At 41.1% G+C, this 14,394-nt stretch overlaps 1 protein-coding gene across 1 annotated transcript in view; it reads left to right on the forward strand.

The window, feature by feature from the left end:
* LOC131074961 (chloroplast stem-loop binding protein of 41 kDa a, chloroplastic) overlaps positions 1-14,394 on the forward strand; it is a 126,255-nt gene that overhangs the window by 17,390 nt on the left and 94,471 nt on the right. Inside the window, exon 2 of the mRNA XM_058011716.2 lies at positions 66-187. Coding sequence (XP_057867699.1) covers positions 66-187 — 122 coding nt within the window. The remainder of the gene's footprint in view (positions 1-65; positions 188-14,394) is intronic.

Consider the following 14,394-nt stretch of genomic DNA (forward strand, 5'->3'; position numbering starts at 1 on the left):
CTTGATAATTTCATACATATGACAACTTTTTGAATTGAATGGTCTTCTGGAGCCTATGTTTTCAGGAGTTAAGGGATATTGGAGTGCAAACAATTTGGGGGAATCCAGATGAGATTGGAAAAACAATCAGCTCAAGTATTTTTGATGCCGTGTTGGATAACAATGGCAAAGACTTAAGCTTTGTAAAGTATGCTCTTATTTTTTAACCATTTCTTTAGCAAAGTGTGCCCATTTTTTTGCATTTTCATCTTATTTTGGCTACTATGCATGTATTATAATGTAAAGATGATCCATTATGTGATTTCTTTTTCTAATGCATTATTTCCACAAAAAACTTGGCAGAATTGTTACTAGAAAACATGAAACTGGCATGGAAAATTGACAAATTGAACATTATAGATTGGAAAAAATGACAATTTGATTCTTGTTTAAGCATTTTCTTGCCCGAATTAAACTAAATCAACTTCATTTTTATAGCTGCATCTTTGCCAACCAAAAACAAACTATTCATGCAATTTTACTCCATGTAACTATCAAAACAAAAGTATGCCCTGACGTTTATTGTCTACAAGAGTTTGATATGCCTAAGTACTTCCTCAGCTAAACAATTACCACAACCATGCAGCTAGTTTGTGATCATTCTAGTTTCTATCTAGTTTGGTGTTTCCTCATTTGTTCTAAGCTGTTGATGGAAGTTTTCTAAACGTGTGTATATATATATCTTTGAGGAGCATTGCACTATATTTTCTTGCTAAAGGCCATTGATAAAATAAAAAAATTCAAAACAGCCTTTCAAATTATCTACAAATAGAGTAAAAATGTTAACTGTTGAGTGCCATCCTGGATATGGGTTTCAATTTAATGGCTAGGTATGGTCATGAAGGTTTGAATTGATAAATAATGTGTGGTTGGACCTTGAAATAAATGTGAACCCGATTATGTTAAGTTATGAGTTAGTGGGGCTGACACTCCTCTTTGTAGGCATCACAATTGCAAACACCTCCTAGTTTAAACATCCCTATTGTAGACACCCTCAAAGATATGTAATGATTTAATCATATCATATAGGTTTTTAATGTTTGATTGGATTAGTCAGTGATGTAATGAGGTTGTGTTGGTGGCTGTTGTTGTTGTGTAGCTAGGTCAGATCCCTTCTAGGGCCGACCTAGTGCACAAAATGCCAAGTGGCCTGTCGGCCTTGGCATTTGGATATCTCAATTGTATGAGTCTAATTTGGGGCAAGCCCTATTTGGGTGAACCACTTATGTGTAACTTTTGATTAAGTTAAATGTAACTTGCAACTAAGGGAGACTCATATGTAACTTGTAACATATAGGTTTGATCCTATCCTTTGCGCCAAAAGTATATGGCCGACTTGAGATCTATTAGGAAGTATTGATTCATATATGTGCAAGGTCATGATTGCATCAATAGCAATGAATTAAATAACATGAAGGACATGTAGTGTGCTTGGGGATGACGATAGGAGCTTATCGTCTATGGTTGGGAAGGCAATAGATCTAATGTTTGGCTGTGGTTAACGAGAACTACCATAAAATCAACATGGTATCAGAGCGGGTTCCTTCTTTCGATCCTAACCGCTTGAAGGTAGATCCTGTGCTTTCAAGGGAAATTCAATCAGAAACCATTGCAGATTTAAGATCTCTTCTAGATTGAAGGCGACTTTAGAGGATAATGTAGCGATTACACTCGCTGACCTTCGCCCTTCACAGTAGCGTCGGTCAGGCGTCTAAACAAATCAGGAATTTCCGACAAGATTTGAGAAGAATTACTCAGGGCCAGAGGAGCACGCCCATCGATTTGGGGTGTTCAAGGACAATCTCCGAAGGGCTCTGGAGCACCAGAAGTTGGATCTAAGCGCCGTCCATGGCATCACGAAGTTTTCAGATTTGACGGAGACCAAATTCTGCTGTCAGTATTTGGGGCTTTGTTCGCCGCCGTTTTTGAAATTTGGTGCTCATGACGCCCCCATTCTGCCCACCGAAGATCTGCCTGATAACTTCAATTGGAGCGAAAAGGGAGCCATCACGGAGGTTAAGAATTAGGGCTCCTGTGGGTCGTGCTGGGCGTTTAGCATGACGAGGGCGTTGGAAGGGGCGAATTTTCTTAGGACAGGGAAGCTGGTGAGTCTAAGCGAACAACAATTGGTTGACTGCGATCACGAGCTGTGTATATTCTCGACGTCACCATTATTAAGAGAGTCGCTTAGTCTTTTGTGGTCTGCAATTGTTTGACGTGAGGATCTTTGGGGCAAGTCACCCAACTGTTAGAGCCGATACTTGTTTAGGGAAGCCGGTACTTGTTTAGGGAAGCCATATAGTTTATGCTAGGCATATAAACCCTTGCTGTGTGTGGTTTTCATTGAAGAACTTGCTGCTACAACTACTGCTATCATGGCTTCCATTCCCAGCCGTGAGACTTCATTAGTTGTTGCCATTCCTTGGGAGCTGCAAATTGCATTTGTGGACTTGCTGAGTCTTCTCTTGGAGTTTGAGCATTGCTATCTTGTGTATGGGGATGAGATATATGTGAACTTTCTTTAGAGTTTCTACCACTTCCAAAGACATTCACAGTCAGGAGGCCTGAGATTATCATCGACAGCTTGTTACTATTTCAACCCCAGTCAGGTGTCAGTACTAGGGGATGGATTGTGGATGCCCAAGATGATGGAGATGACTTTGTTGTTGATAGTGATGCGATTGTCGTCTTGAGCTGAAAGCTCGGCCTGATCACTCCAATTGTGTCCCTACTATAGTGAAAATAGACTAAGGTTTTGAGATCCATTAAATAAGAGATAAGTATTCCATGCTTGATTAATGCACATGAATTTTTATATTAATTCATGCTATAACTTTGATAGTGAATCATGTATGCTTCATTTTGCATTAGATAATCTCTTTGAAATGCTTTCAGGGCGGACCAAGAAGCATAAGAGATTGGATTCAAGGAAGGAGGATTGCTTGCATTTCTTCGTAGAGGAAGAATCAACATTCAGAGGAAGTCTGACATATCATCAGAAGTAACCTTGGACAAAGAGATCAGAAGGTTGAGAGGGAGCTTGACATTTCGGCTTCAGAGGGAGCTTGACATTTCAGCTTCAAAGGGAGCCTAACATATCAACTTCAGAGGAAGCCTGACATTCTAGCTTCAGAGGGAGCCACGTCATCATGAAGATTTGGTTAATGAGTTCTTCTCTGTGAGGGAGAAGTTTGAGGTGCAATCCCTTGTTAATGCATTCTTCTCTGGTAGAAGTTCGAGGTGAAAGTCCTCATTCCACCCTCTGCGAGTAGGCATGGTGGAGATGCATTCTTCTCTGGGAGAAGTCTGAGGTTAGAGCCCTCATTCCACCCTCTGTGAGTAGGTATGGTGGATATGCATTCTTCTCTGGGAGAAGTTTGAGGTTAGAGCCCTCGCTCCACCCTCTACGAGTAGGCATGGTGGAGCCACCCTCTGCGAGTAGGCATGGTGGTAATGCACTCTTCTTTGGGAGAAGTTTGAGGTGAAAGCCCTCTTCCACCCTCTGTGAGTAGGCATGGTGGATCCACCCTCTGCAAGTAGCCATGGTGGGTATCATGGAAGAAATTCCATGATGTGCTTGTTCACCCTCTGGGAGTAGCTATGGTGAACGTATTATTCATGCAAGTAGGCATGGTGGGTATCATGGAAGAAATTCCATGATGTGCTTGTTCACCCTTTGGGAGTAGCTATGGTGAATGTATTATTCATGGGAGTAGCCATGGTGGTAGTCACCTATGTGACTTGCTTATTCAGAAGGAATCCTCCCTAGCTAAGAGGGAGTGTTGTTGTGTAGCTAGGTCGGATCCCTTCTAGGGCCGACCTAGTGCACAAAATGCCAAGTGGCCTGTCGGCCTTGGCATTTGGATATCTCAGTTGTATGAGTCTAATCTGGGGCAGGCCCTCTTTGGGTGAACCAATTGTGTGTAACTTGTGATTAAGTTAAATGTAACTTGCAACTAGGGGAGACCCATATGTAACTTGTAATATATAGGTTTGACCCTATCTTCTGCGCCAAAAGTATATGGCCGACTTGAGATCTATTAGGAAGTATTGATTCATATATATGCAAGGTCATGAGTGCATCAATAGCAATGGATTCAATAACATGAAGGACGTAGTGTGCTCGGGGGTGACGATAAAAGCTTATCGTCTATGGTTGGGAAGGCAACAGATCTGATGTTTGCCTGTGGTTAACGAGCACTACCATAAAATCAACAGTTGTCCCCAAATTGTCATGGAAGCAATGGTTACCACTTTGTATGCATTGGGGCCCCATTCCTTTATTCTACTATTGTTGGCTTAATAAAGAGACATCCTTGTAAAGATTGCCTAAGGGACACATCCGTATTGAGTGAAAATATTGAAGATTTTAATATTTTTGAAGGCTTCTACAATACCCACTATAATATCTCTATAGTACTGTTATTGTACCTACTATAGTACGTGCTGTTGTTTGAAGGTGGAATATATTCTTTTCAGTTGTATAATTACCTTGGAAGGCACTACTTGTGAGTTTGGTGATTTTCTATTGTGAATATTAGCATTTGACAAGTGTATGGTGTTGTAATATTAGCTGTTTATTGTATGGTTTTTTAGTGTATAACATATTAGTTACTACTACTTTTATATTTTGACATTAAATACCGGCAGGGGTTTTGTTGCCTAATTGTTTGTGAAATTGTCAACAAAAGGTTTATGCATGACAACTATTTGTTGAAATGTTTATTTATTGTTCAGGTCCTACAAATGTTTGTGAATAAGCCCATGATAATAAAAGATAGTTGTGGATTTCCCTAACTACTAAAGTTAGAAATATTGAGTGGTTCAATGTTTTGCCTTTGATGAGTTGTTTGGAAGTAGGAAATAATTTTTTTTGCAAGTTTGTTAAAATATTTTGGTAAGGATTTGATATTGGTATTAGATCTGGTTTTCTTGCTAGTTTGTTGGGAATTCAACAAGATTGATGCAGAAATATAATTCATATGCAGCCTGGTAAAAGAGATAACATGTATTATTAGAGGAATCTTAGAAGAGAGCAGTACAATTTTCCAAAAAATCTAGAAGAAAGACTTCCTTTTGAAGATTTACAATTAGAGGAAATCATGGTAGATATTGAAAGGAGGAATGAAGTGAATATAACATAACATATACTTAATGATCTTGCTAGAGGACAACAACAATTGGCCAATTTATTGACATAAATGTTGCAAAGTATGAATATGCCTAGAACTGATTAAAAAAATGAGAAAACAAGTAACTCTAGGAATAACTGACCCATTAACAACACGAATGATTATTGGATGACCAACTAGACCTTTGATGTCTACATTTTTAAGTAGAGAAGAAATTCCAAAAGATAATGGAGGACAAGAGAATGATGGATTCGCTAATGAAAACCCACTGATCTATTAGAGGTCAAAGGAAGAAAACCCTGAAGATCTCATATGCCCAAGGATGATAACCTTCTTGGCTAAAGGAGCAATCACACCTAGAGGCCATATTTGAGCTTTTCATGGTAGTGGATCTCAAAAATAGCGAGTTTGCATGACATTGTACTTGTCGTGGGTTCTAGTATTGTGTTTGCAATTTGTAGTTGCAGTTTATGTAATGTCCCCACTTTGAAATATAATTTAATAATAAATAATAATAAAATTAAACTACAAAAGAATAAAATTAAAATATAATTAAATAATTAATTCACTTATTTAATACTGATTAATCATCGATTTATTTCTATCAGCATTATAATATGAATTGAATTAATTAAACAATATAATATTAATTAAATTTATAATTAAACAATATAATATTAATTAAATTTATAATTAAACAATATAATATTAATTAATTGATTAAGTAATATAATATTAATTGATTAATTTTTTTTTTTGATAGATAAATAGCTACAGAGGGGCAGCACCCATTATATTAATATAAAAGATTTTTACATGTATAATTTTGGAAATATGTCTTGCTACCTACAGCCTACAACCCCAAAGGCCTGATGCCCATTAGCTACATCCGAGAATAAAAAAAACCTACTATAGAGGCTAATTGCTACCAGTATACCCGACTACCACCCTGCATAATTTTACTACATTAACAAAATTCAGGCAAATGCTTGTTGATGATGCCAAAATTCAAAAAATTGAAACAAAAGGAGAGATAGCCCCAAAGGCTCAGATAGAACCAACATCCGTCTCCTCCAGCGCATTGCCTCAGGTTTGCTGTCCTCCTCCTGTAGATTTTGCTCACTTTCTTTAGCTTTCTGACAAAGAACCGCTTTCAACACCACAGGGTAGTCCATCCCACAGTCTGCGTGGACCTCCGAGTTAGCCATTTCCTGCGAGAGACTATCATCGTTCGGAATTCATTCTTCACCACGGCCAAAGCCCCACGCATTGTTAGGTTCAACCTCTCCATTGTCTAGAACTCCAATGTCCTGCCTTTCGCTCAAGCCTTCCACCAGAACAAACTGCCTCATCCAAGCCTTGCTAGGCCTCGAGAGAACGCCAATTGCTTTAAGCAGGAATGAAATTTCCTGTCCTTCCCATCCCATTCTGCAAATAGGCTCCCCTGATCAAGAGCTTGAACCACCACAAATTTATTAACCTCAACAACTCTCGCTCCCAACGACATGTTGTAATTTTGTGGCAGTGGGGTACGCAAATTGGCATCGATATTATCCAGGGCAACATCAATCTCACCAAGAAAACAGTGCTTGAAGATCATTTGAGTCATTTTCTTGACCCATTGCTTGCTCACCCCCATATAAACCAGCATGGCGACGAACATGGCCGGGATATCAGAGTTTACCTGGTACCTGTGATAAGCTTTGATAAAATCTCCACCCAAAATTCTTTTGACAACATGCAGTATTAGCGGGTGCTTCGTGGCCATGACTGTTAGCAGATGTTTGTCAAAAATTTCCCCCAAGAAGGCCATTTGTCACTTGGTGGACTCCAGCATTACAGGCATATCCATCCCTAGAAACCTTAGCACCCTATGCCCAATCACACCGCTATAGCTCAAATCAGGCAGTATGCAAAAAATGAGAACGGGGTGCTATAAATAGACCAAGCTTACACTCTCATGATCGCTAAGGGGACGTAAGATGTCCTAGCACTTACTGATGTTTAATGAAACCTCGTGTTAACCAACTCATATGCCGTCCCACATGATGTGGATTATCAAATCCAATCTTGCCTATAGAGTAAGGAAATCAATGATCTCATTGATCGAGAAAGGCGAGGGTGATGTGTCATGTGGGAATAGTAGGCGCCGTTGAGGTATGATGTTAGCATGGTACCATACAATAGTGTAGTGACAGACTGCGCCGCTGCTTTAGCTAGACCGTCTGCTATCACATTCCCTTCCCGGAAGATATGGCTTATACGAAAGTCCTCCAGATCATTCAACAAAGATTTGATTGGTCGGAGCCATTGGTTGAGGATCCAACATGGAGTTTCATTAATCCTAATCGCTTTTACCACATTTAGGGAGTTGCCTTCCAAATGGATTTTTCGGGCCCCACTATGGACTCCAACCTGTAGGCCACGTAATGCAACACGAAAATCTGCTAAATTGTTTGTAGAATGACCAATGTGTTCTAAAAATTCCATTAGGGAATTACCAAATTCATCACGAATCACACATCCAATGCCACTAGGGCTTGTTGTGACCTTTTACACACATCGCCCCATTGCGAATGGGGACCCTCCCTTTTTCTTGCTTTCTAGGGTTTTTGTTAGTGTCTGTGGCCTTCTGCTTCAGTTCTGTCAAAGTTTTGAATGGTTTAAGTCCCAGGGATTGAAAGTCAGTTCTTGCAAGCCAAGTGATAACAGAGTCCAGACATCGTCAAAGTGCCCAGAAAGGCCAAAGGATGAAGAATGCAATTGATTTGAACGAATTTGAACAACTTTCTATTTTTAGAAAGTTTGCTTTTTCCTATTTTTTAGGAAGTTTTGTTTTTGGCATTTTTAGCCCGATCCCCAGTATGGCTATTTTTAGAAAGTTTCCCCTATTTTTTAGGGATGCCTACTTTTTGCTTTTTCGGAGTGGGGACCTAGGGTTTGCACTGGTACCACTGACCTACTTCGATCATGATCGAAAATTTTCAAGTTCTGACCTAAAAAGCTAAGTTCCTACATTTTAGGGGTCATGATGCTTCAGATGGTTTGCCTGAGTATGGATTTCAAATTTTCAAGTTAATCTGGTTAAAATTGAAGAAATTGGCAAAATTTTAAAGTTTCTTTTCAAAAATCTCTAAGTTTGGCTAATCAATGTGTAATGGCGAATGTTATGACAGGAGAGATCAAAAGTCCGCCTTGGTATGTGGTGCTTGAGATGGAAAAAGTCCGCCCAAGTTGTGAACTCTCCAAACTTCGCCTTGTGGAGAGGGATGAAAAGTCTGCCCTATGGAGAGAGCTAAAAGTCCGCCCAAGGATTTGGTGAATGGCAAGTGGTCATGAAAAGTTCGCCCTCCCACTTGAGAAAAGAATAAGTTGAACTCCAAAAGTCTGCCTTCTTGAACTACCTCCAAAACTCCGCCCTCCAAGCTGCCTAGTGTTGGTGTTTGTTTTATCATCTACCAAACATTAGGATAGGATACCCGAAGGTATTCTATCCTCTCCTGAAAAATCACTACTGATTCCAAGGTCTATATGTGCGAACAAGCGACTTTAGTGGAATAGCTTCTTGGGTAGTGTATGCTGAAATTTTCAAGGGGGACTTACGTTTGACAAGTATTTTTGAACTGCTGGACTTAGATGGATTTAGTAATTTAGGCTCTTCTTTTTTTTGGGAATTTTCTGGGATTTAGACCTTCAAAAGAAAGGAGAAAAGAGATAGAGTTCAGGAAGGCTAATCTAATCCTACTAATTCTGGAGACGGTATCAACTGGGTGCTCTCGAGAAACCAAACCTTGCTTCGCCACACTAGGGACAACTACACAAGGCCGGTGCAATCTTCGATGGGTTGTGCTTATGATCGAGATGTTGGGATGCACAGGGGATGGGCTCAGACTAACTTTGCACGGTGAGATGGAAATCATCCATACACCAAAAGTATGAGCGGAGATACACCATCAATTGACACTTATCAAATCCTTCACTCGAATTAACAACAATGAAAGCAAATCTAAGTTAATTTTAAGTAAGTGTTGAGGCAATTGAAACCATGCAAATCATTCAAATAATAAATATTACAAAGCAGCGCACATGCAATATATTATCTGGAAATGACCTTAAGCAACAATACATCAAAAAACCTCACCCTTTTCAAATGAGAGGAGGCAACCTTATATAGTTTCTCAAAAATAAATGAATGGCTGAGATCAAACAGTGATCAAGGGCCAAAATTGAAAGTCCTAAACCCTAATTAGGGTTTCCCAAAATACTAACAGTTCAAACAAATGAAATAGTGACAAGTGGCGCAGCTGCTAATTTTACTGAGGTGAGTGGCCACTTTCCTCTTTCAGAGATTCAACGTATCTGGACACAATGAGCTTGACCTCCTCCATGGTGACACTTGGCAAACCGCCAATCTGGAAGTTGATGAGGTCCACATCGTCGGTGCATGTGGCAAGGATGCCTTCCCACTCCACTGCTTGGGTAAGGAAGTTGTCATCGATGGAGAGGAAGTTTGCAATCTTCGAAAGATCGCCTTTGTCAATCATCCCTGAATCTCAGAAGAAGCTCGTCTGAATCTTGGCTCTTAGGTTCTCTGCTTGTAAATGCTTCTCCCTTAGGCTTTCCTTCTTCCAGATCTCTGATGCCACACAAAATACCTTGCCCAGGATCTCTCTAACACTTGCCTCTGTCTCAAAACACTTGGTCTCGGATTTCTTCAGAACCTCAATCCGAGTGACCAGAGCATAGTACCACGTGCCGAAGTCGTACCTGTCTCCTGTCTGCATGATGCCTGCATTCACTAAGCTCCTCTTTGACATGCCTTGGATAACCTTCAGGTGAGGGAGTATTTCATTTTGAATTTCATCCACTTCTTCCCAATTGGATGCTAGATCCTGGATACGATCAATCAACAAAGAAGTTGCCTCATGTGCCGATACTAAGTTTTCTACTAGGGTGTCAGCACGCACCGAAGCGTCTGAAATCCATTCCTTTCCTTGAGTGTACAAACCCTTCATATCATCATAGTCCTTCATTGATCCCTGCTGAAGAGGCTGTGGTGGAGTAGCCGGGACTTCATGGTTGAGCGGGCTGGTAAGATGGAGAACATACTTCTTCCACTGTTGGTTCTCTTCTTCCACTTTCTTCCTCTTTTCCTTTTCATGAGCCAGCCTCGTCTTTAGAACGTTGCAGGAGTCATCAAAGTATTGGATCTCTTGGTCCTGGGTAGGCTTACCCATCTCTATGGTGGTAACCTTGTAATCATCTGTGGTGACATTGTCCCTAGTCTTCCCTTCTTTGGGCACCGCTATCTGGACTGTCCTGAATCCGACATTGTCTCTCTGAATCAGGGAAAACTTCCTGGCTGGTTTGGGCGGTTTAGCTATAGCGGGTTCATTCACCTTCTCCAGGAATGCTGTGGTGACCTCCTCGGTTGAGTGGGCCTCCTTGGGAACCTTGGCCTTTATCCTTGCTCTCAGCCAATCCGGAATGGTTGATTGTTCTACAGTGTTCCGATCAAACTCATCATCTGCCTCTCCTGGGTTCGCTGGTATGCCATCCAAGAAGATTTTAGGTGCTTCAATTTGCCCCCTGTCTGGACTTTGGAAGACCTTTTCCACCACTTCCTCAATTGGCTGGGAAAGCACTCTTACTTCATCATCAATCACACAGATGTTCATCTCTTGCTCCCCAATTGCACTCTGATCAGGCGCAATGGAAGCAGCACTTAGGATGGAGTGACTTTTGCTGGATTCTCTTCTCTCACCTACAACCCTTTTCCCTGTGACCTTTGTGGAGCTTCCACCCAACTCCTTCCTCTTTCGAGACCCAACACTTTCTGGATTTCGAGCATCATAGGCGGAGTTACAAAGGTCGACAGACGGAGTATCATCTACTCCGATTAATTCATATGTCAAAGTCATACCTTTGGCCTTCAACTGTTTTGTCTTTTCAGACGCCCACCACCTTGAGTACTCAACCACCGACCTCATGAGGTCTGCTAGATCTGATTTCTCTCCCTCTGTCCAATCTATTAAGACTAAGGGTTCATTCTTCATCTTTTCAAAGCCCGGCTGCTGAAGTTCTAGGCTTTCTTCTACCTGATCAGCAACTCTGAATACTTCCGTTGCTCTCACCATACTCAAAGGAATTCTTGACCAGAACCTCTTCCGGATCTCGAAACTATCGGCTGCATTAGCCCAGTAGTCTTCTAGATCCAGTCTGTGCTCAAATGTTGTCCCTTCGATCTTCTTTATCCTATAGAATGGATCGAAATCCTTTCTTGCCTTGTATTGATAGAAGGGATACCAGGCCAGTTCTTTCTCAGTGGTGGCTGCAGCCTATGATGATGGACATGTTTCCAGCCCATTACCAATTATGAGTGAGGACGTTCCTGCCTTCTTCTGCTTATCCCTTTGAATCACTATATACTCCTCCAATTGTCTCACAACCTCGAGCAACACCACTCGGTTGGTAGGGTAAGCCGGAAGCTTGTATGGAGGCCCGGAGAATCCCTGAATTAGGAGGTAAGTGAACTTTGGATATTGGATGTACCAACACCTGAACCGACCGATGAAGTCCATAGACTCTTGAGAGAGCCTCTGGTGCAGGCCACCTTGAAGTGTCCGGGTAATGTGCATCAGGAAGGTATCATTCACCCTTTTGAAATGGAACTTCTCCTCCATGTGGAGCTGGGGATAGCAATCATATACTGGAAATTGGTTCTCCTTGTTCCCAACTTCTCCTCTACAAGTGAGACCTCTGTACCTGTAGGTCCTGGCCAAAGAATTGTAGGTCCTAGCCAAAGAATAAAACAAGTAAGAACTCATGAAGAAAGTCCTATTCGCCTCTAGGTTCCTTAGCTGGCTGTCTAGGTTGTCGCTGATCATCCGGGCCCAGTCTATCATTTTTACTCCATTGATTATTTCATTAATGAAATAATACATCCAGGGTTCGAATGGAGCTCCCTGAGGATTTCCTATTATTCTATTGAGCAGGACAATCATGTCCCCAATGTCCTCCTTGAAGTATGCTCGCACTAGGCTCTTTCTCTGGAGTTTGGAGGCGCCCTTCCTCGGCTTGTCTAGCCAGGAATGGTTAACTATGGCATCATATTCCTCTAGGTGGTCGTGGTACAGACTGTCAGCTTCGTCCTTTGTCATGTATACTGCATTGTGGTACTCAAGGATCCTGAAGGCCTCTCTGATGGCCTCATCGCTGACATTCGCCAACACTCTTCCATCAGGTGCAACAATATCCTTACTGATGGGGTTGTAGTGTTTGGCACATTCGACTACTAGTTCATTGCACTACATGGTGGGGAGGAAGCCGGCAGCGTGCACGATACCACTCTTCATCATTTTTCGTGCAATGGTGGTAGGCACAAGGTTGTCCAGACCAAACATTCGCTTCTTAAACTCCCTCAGATTGATGTGTCCGAGGTTGGTGTCGCTGATGTTCTTCCACTTTCTCTGGAGGAGCATCTTTGTCTACCTGGAATTTCATAATGTATAAGGCCTGTAGGCAAACAATCGAAATTTTAAAGTTAGAAAAGGATTTGCAAAGTTTTGAAAATAACAGGGCTACGAAATGGCTAAGTGTTGGAAAATTTTCCCCTTTTTTATTCTCATACTTAGCCATAAAAATCGAATTTTTACCTTAAAATCCTCAGTCTTAAGGTTGGTTGGGGTTACCACCAAGTGTCAAAACTTTCAAAAAAATTTCATACTTAGCCAAAAAAATGATTTTCTTCCTCCAAAATTTTTGAAAAAATCATTTATTAAATTCTGGAAAATATTCAGAAAATTCACAATTTTAATTTCACCTCTAACTTGGATAGAAGTAAGGCTAGAATTTTTCTCCGAAAAATTCAGAAAATTCAGAAAAGTTTGGATGATTCTTCCTTGTACTAGTTGCCTTTCTCCAGAAATCTGTAAACCATTTGCCAAAAAATATTATCCAACTTCCAGCAATATCTAGAATTTTCTCCAGATGATCTTCAAACTGACATACTTTACTAAGCTCTCCTTAGTAACTTTGAACTTCTTGGTGTAATAACGAAGTTGATAATGAAGTATTTGTAGACAAGGTTAAATCTTCAAGTAGAAACCCTTAAAATCATCCAACCCATACTTCTACTTTTAACTTCATGTTTCCCAGTTTTAAAACAATATCTTAAAAAAACATTCCATTTTGATTTAAGTTTGAAGATATTTTTTGATTCTCCAATATTCCCTTTCAAAAAAAACAAAAAACTTTCCATTTTGAATTAATATCTCAATAATTTTCCAATATTCCTTCAATATTCTCTTTTTCCAGGGAAAAAAAAACTTTCCATTTTGGATTTATTTTGAGGATTTTTAATAATCCTTAGATATTTTCCTCATTTTAGATTTAATTTTGAAATCTTTGTGGATTTTGTGACATCATTGGCATCTTTGTTTGACTTTTCAATGTGTAGGTGGATTTTTGAATTTTATCTCCATCTTCTTCAAATTTTGGCGGACTTTGGATACCTCTCCAAGGTATGTCGGACTCTGGTGGTATCTCCTAGATGGCCTCTCTAGGGTGTGGTGGACTTTAGGCAAGGCTCCTCTTGCTTGACTTAGCATCTTGGGCGGACTTCTAGCAAGATTTCCACATGACTATGGCGGACTTTGGTGTCTTCTCCATCTTGGGCGGACTTCTAGCGCTTCTCCTCATTGGGCGGACTTTAGAGAGTGCTCCCACATGCTTGGGCGGACTTTGATCACTCCTCCTCCTTAGCCTCCCAACCTTGGGTGGACTTTGGAGAGTGCTCCCACATGGCCTCCAAATGCATGGCGGACTTTGGCTAAGGCACCTTCATGGCCTCCATTATTGATGTTATTTGGCTAAGGTATTGGGGCGGACTTTAGGCTTAGCTCCCACATGACCCCTTTAGCCCCTGGCAGACTTTGGTGAGTGCTCCACCTTGGGCGGACTTTGGCCTTTGCTCCAACATGGCCTCCTTCAAACTCATGGCGGACTTTGATGAGAGCTCCTTCATGGCCCCCTGAGGTGTGGCGGACTTTAAGGATAGCTCCTCCATCACTTGGGCGGACTTTAGGCATCTCTCCTCTTGCTTGGGCGGACTTTGGAAGGCTCTTCACATTGACCTCTTAGAACTTGGCAGACTTTGGAGTGAGGACCTTCATGGCCCTTTTACCCTTGGCGGACTTTAGAGTGTGCTCCCATGTGACCTCCC

This window comes from Cryptomeria japonica, chromosome 11 (assembly GCF_030272615.1).
Source record: "Cryptomeria japonica chromosome 11, Sugi_1.0, whole genome shotgun sequence".
In the NCBI taxonomy this organism is placed as follows: Eukaryota; Viridiplantae; Streptophyta; class Pinopsida; order Cupressales; family Cupressaceae; genus Cryptomeria; species Cryptomeria japonica.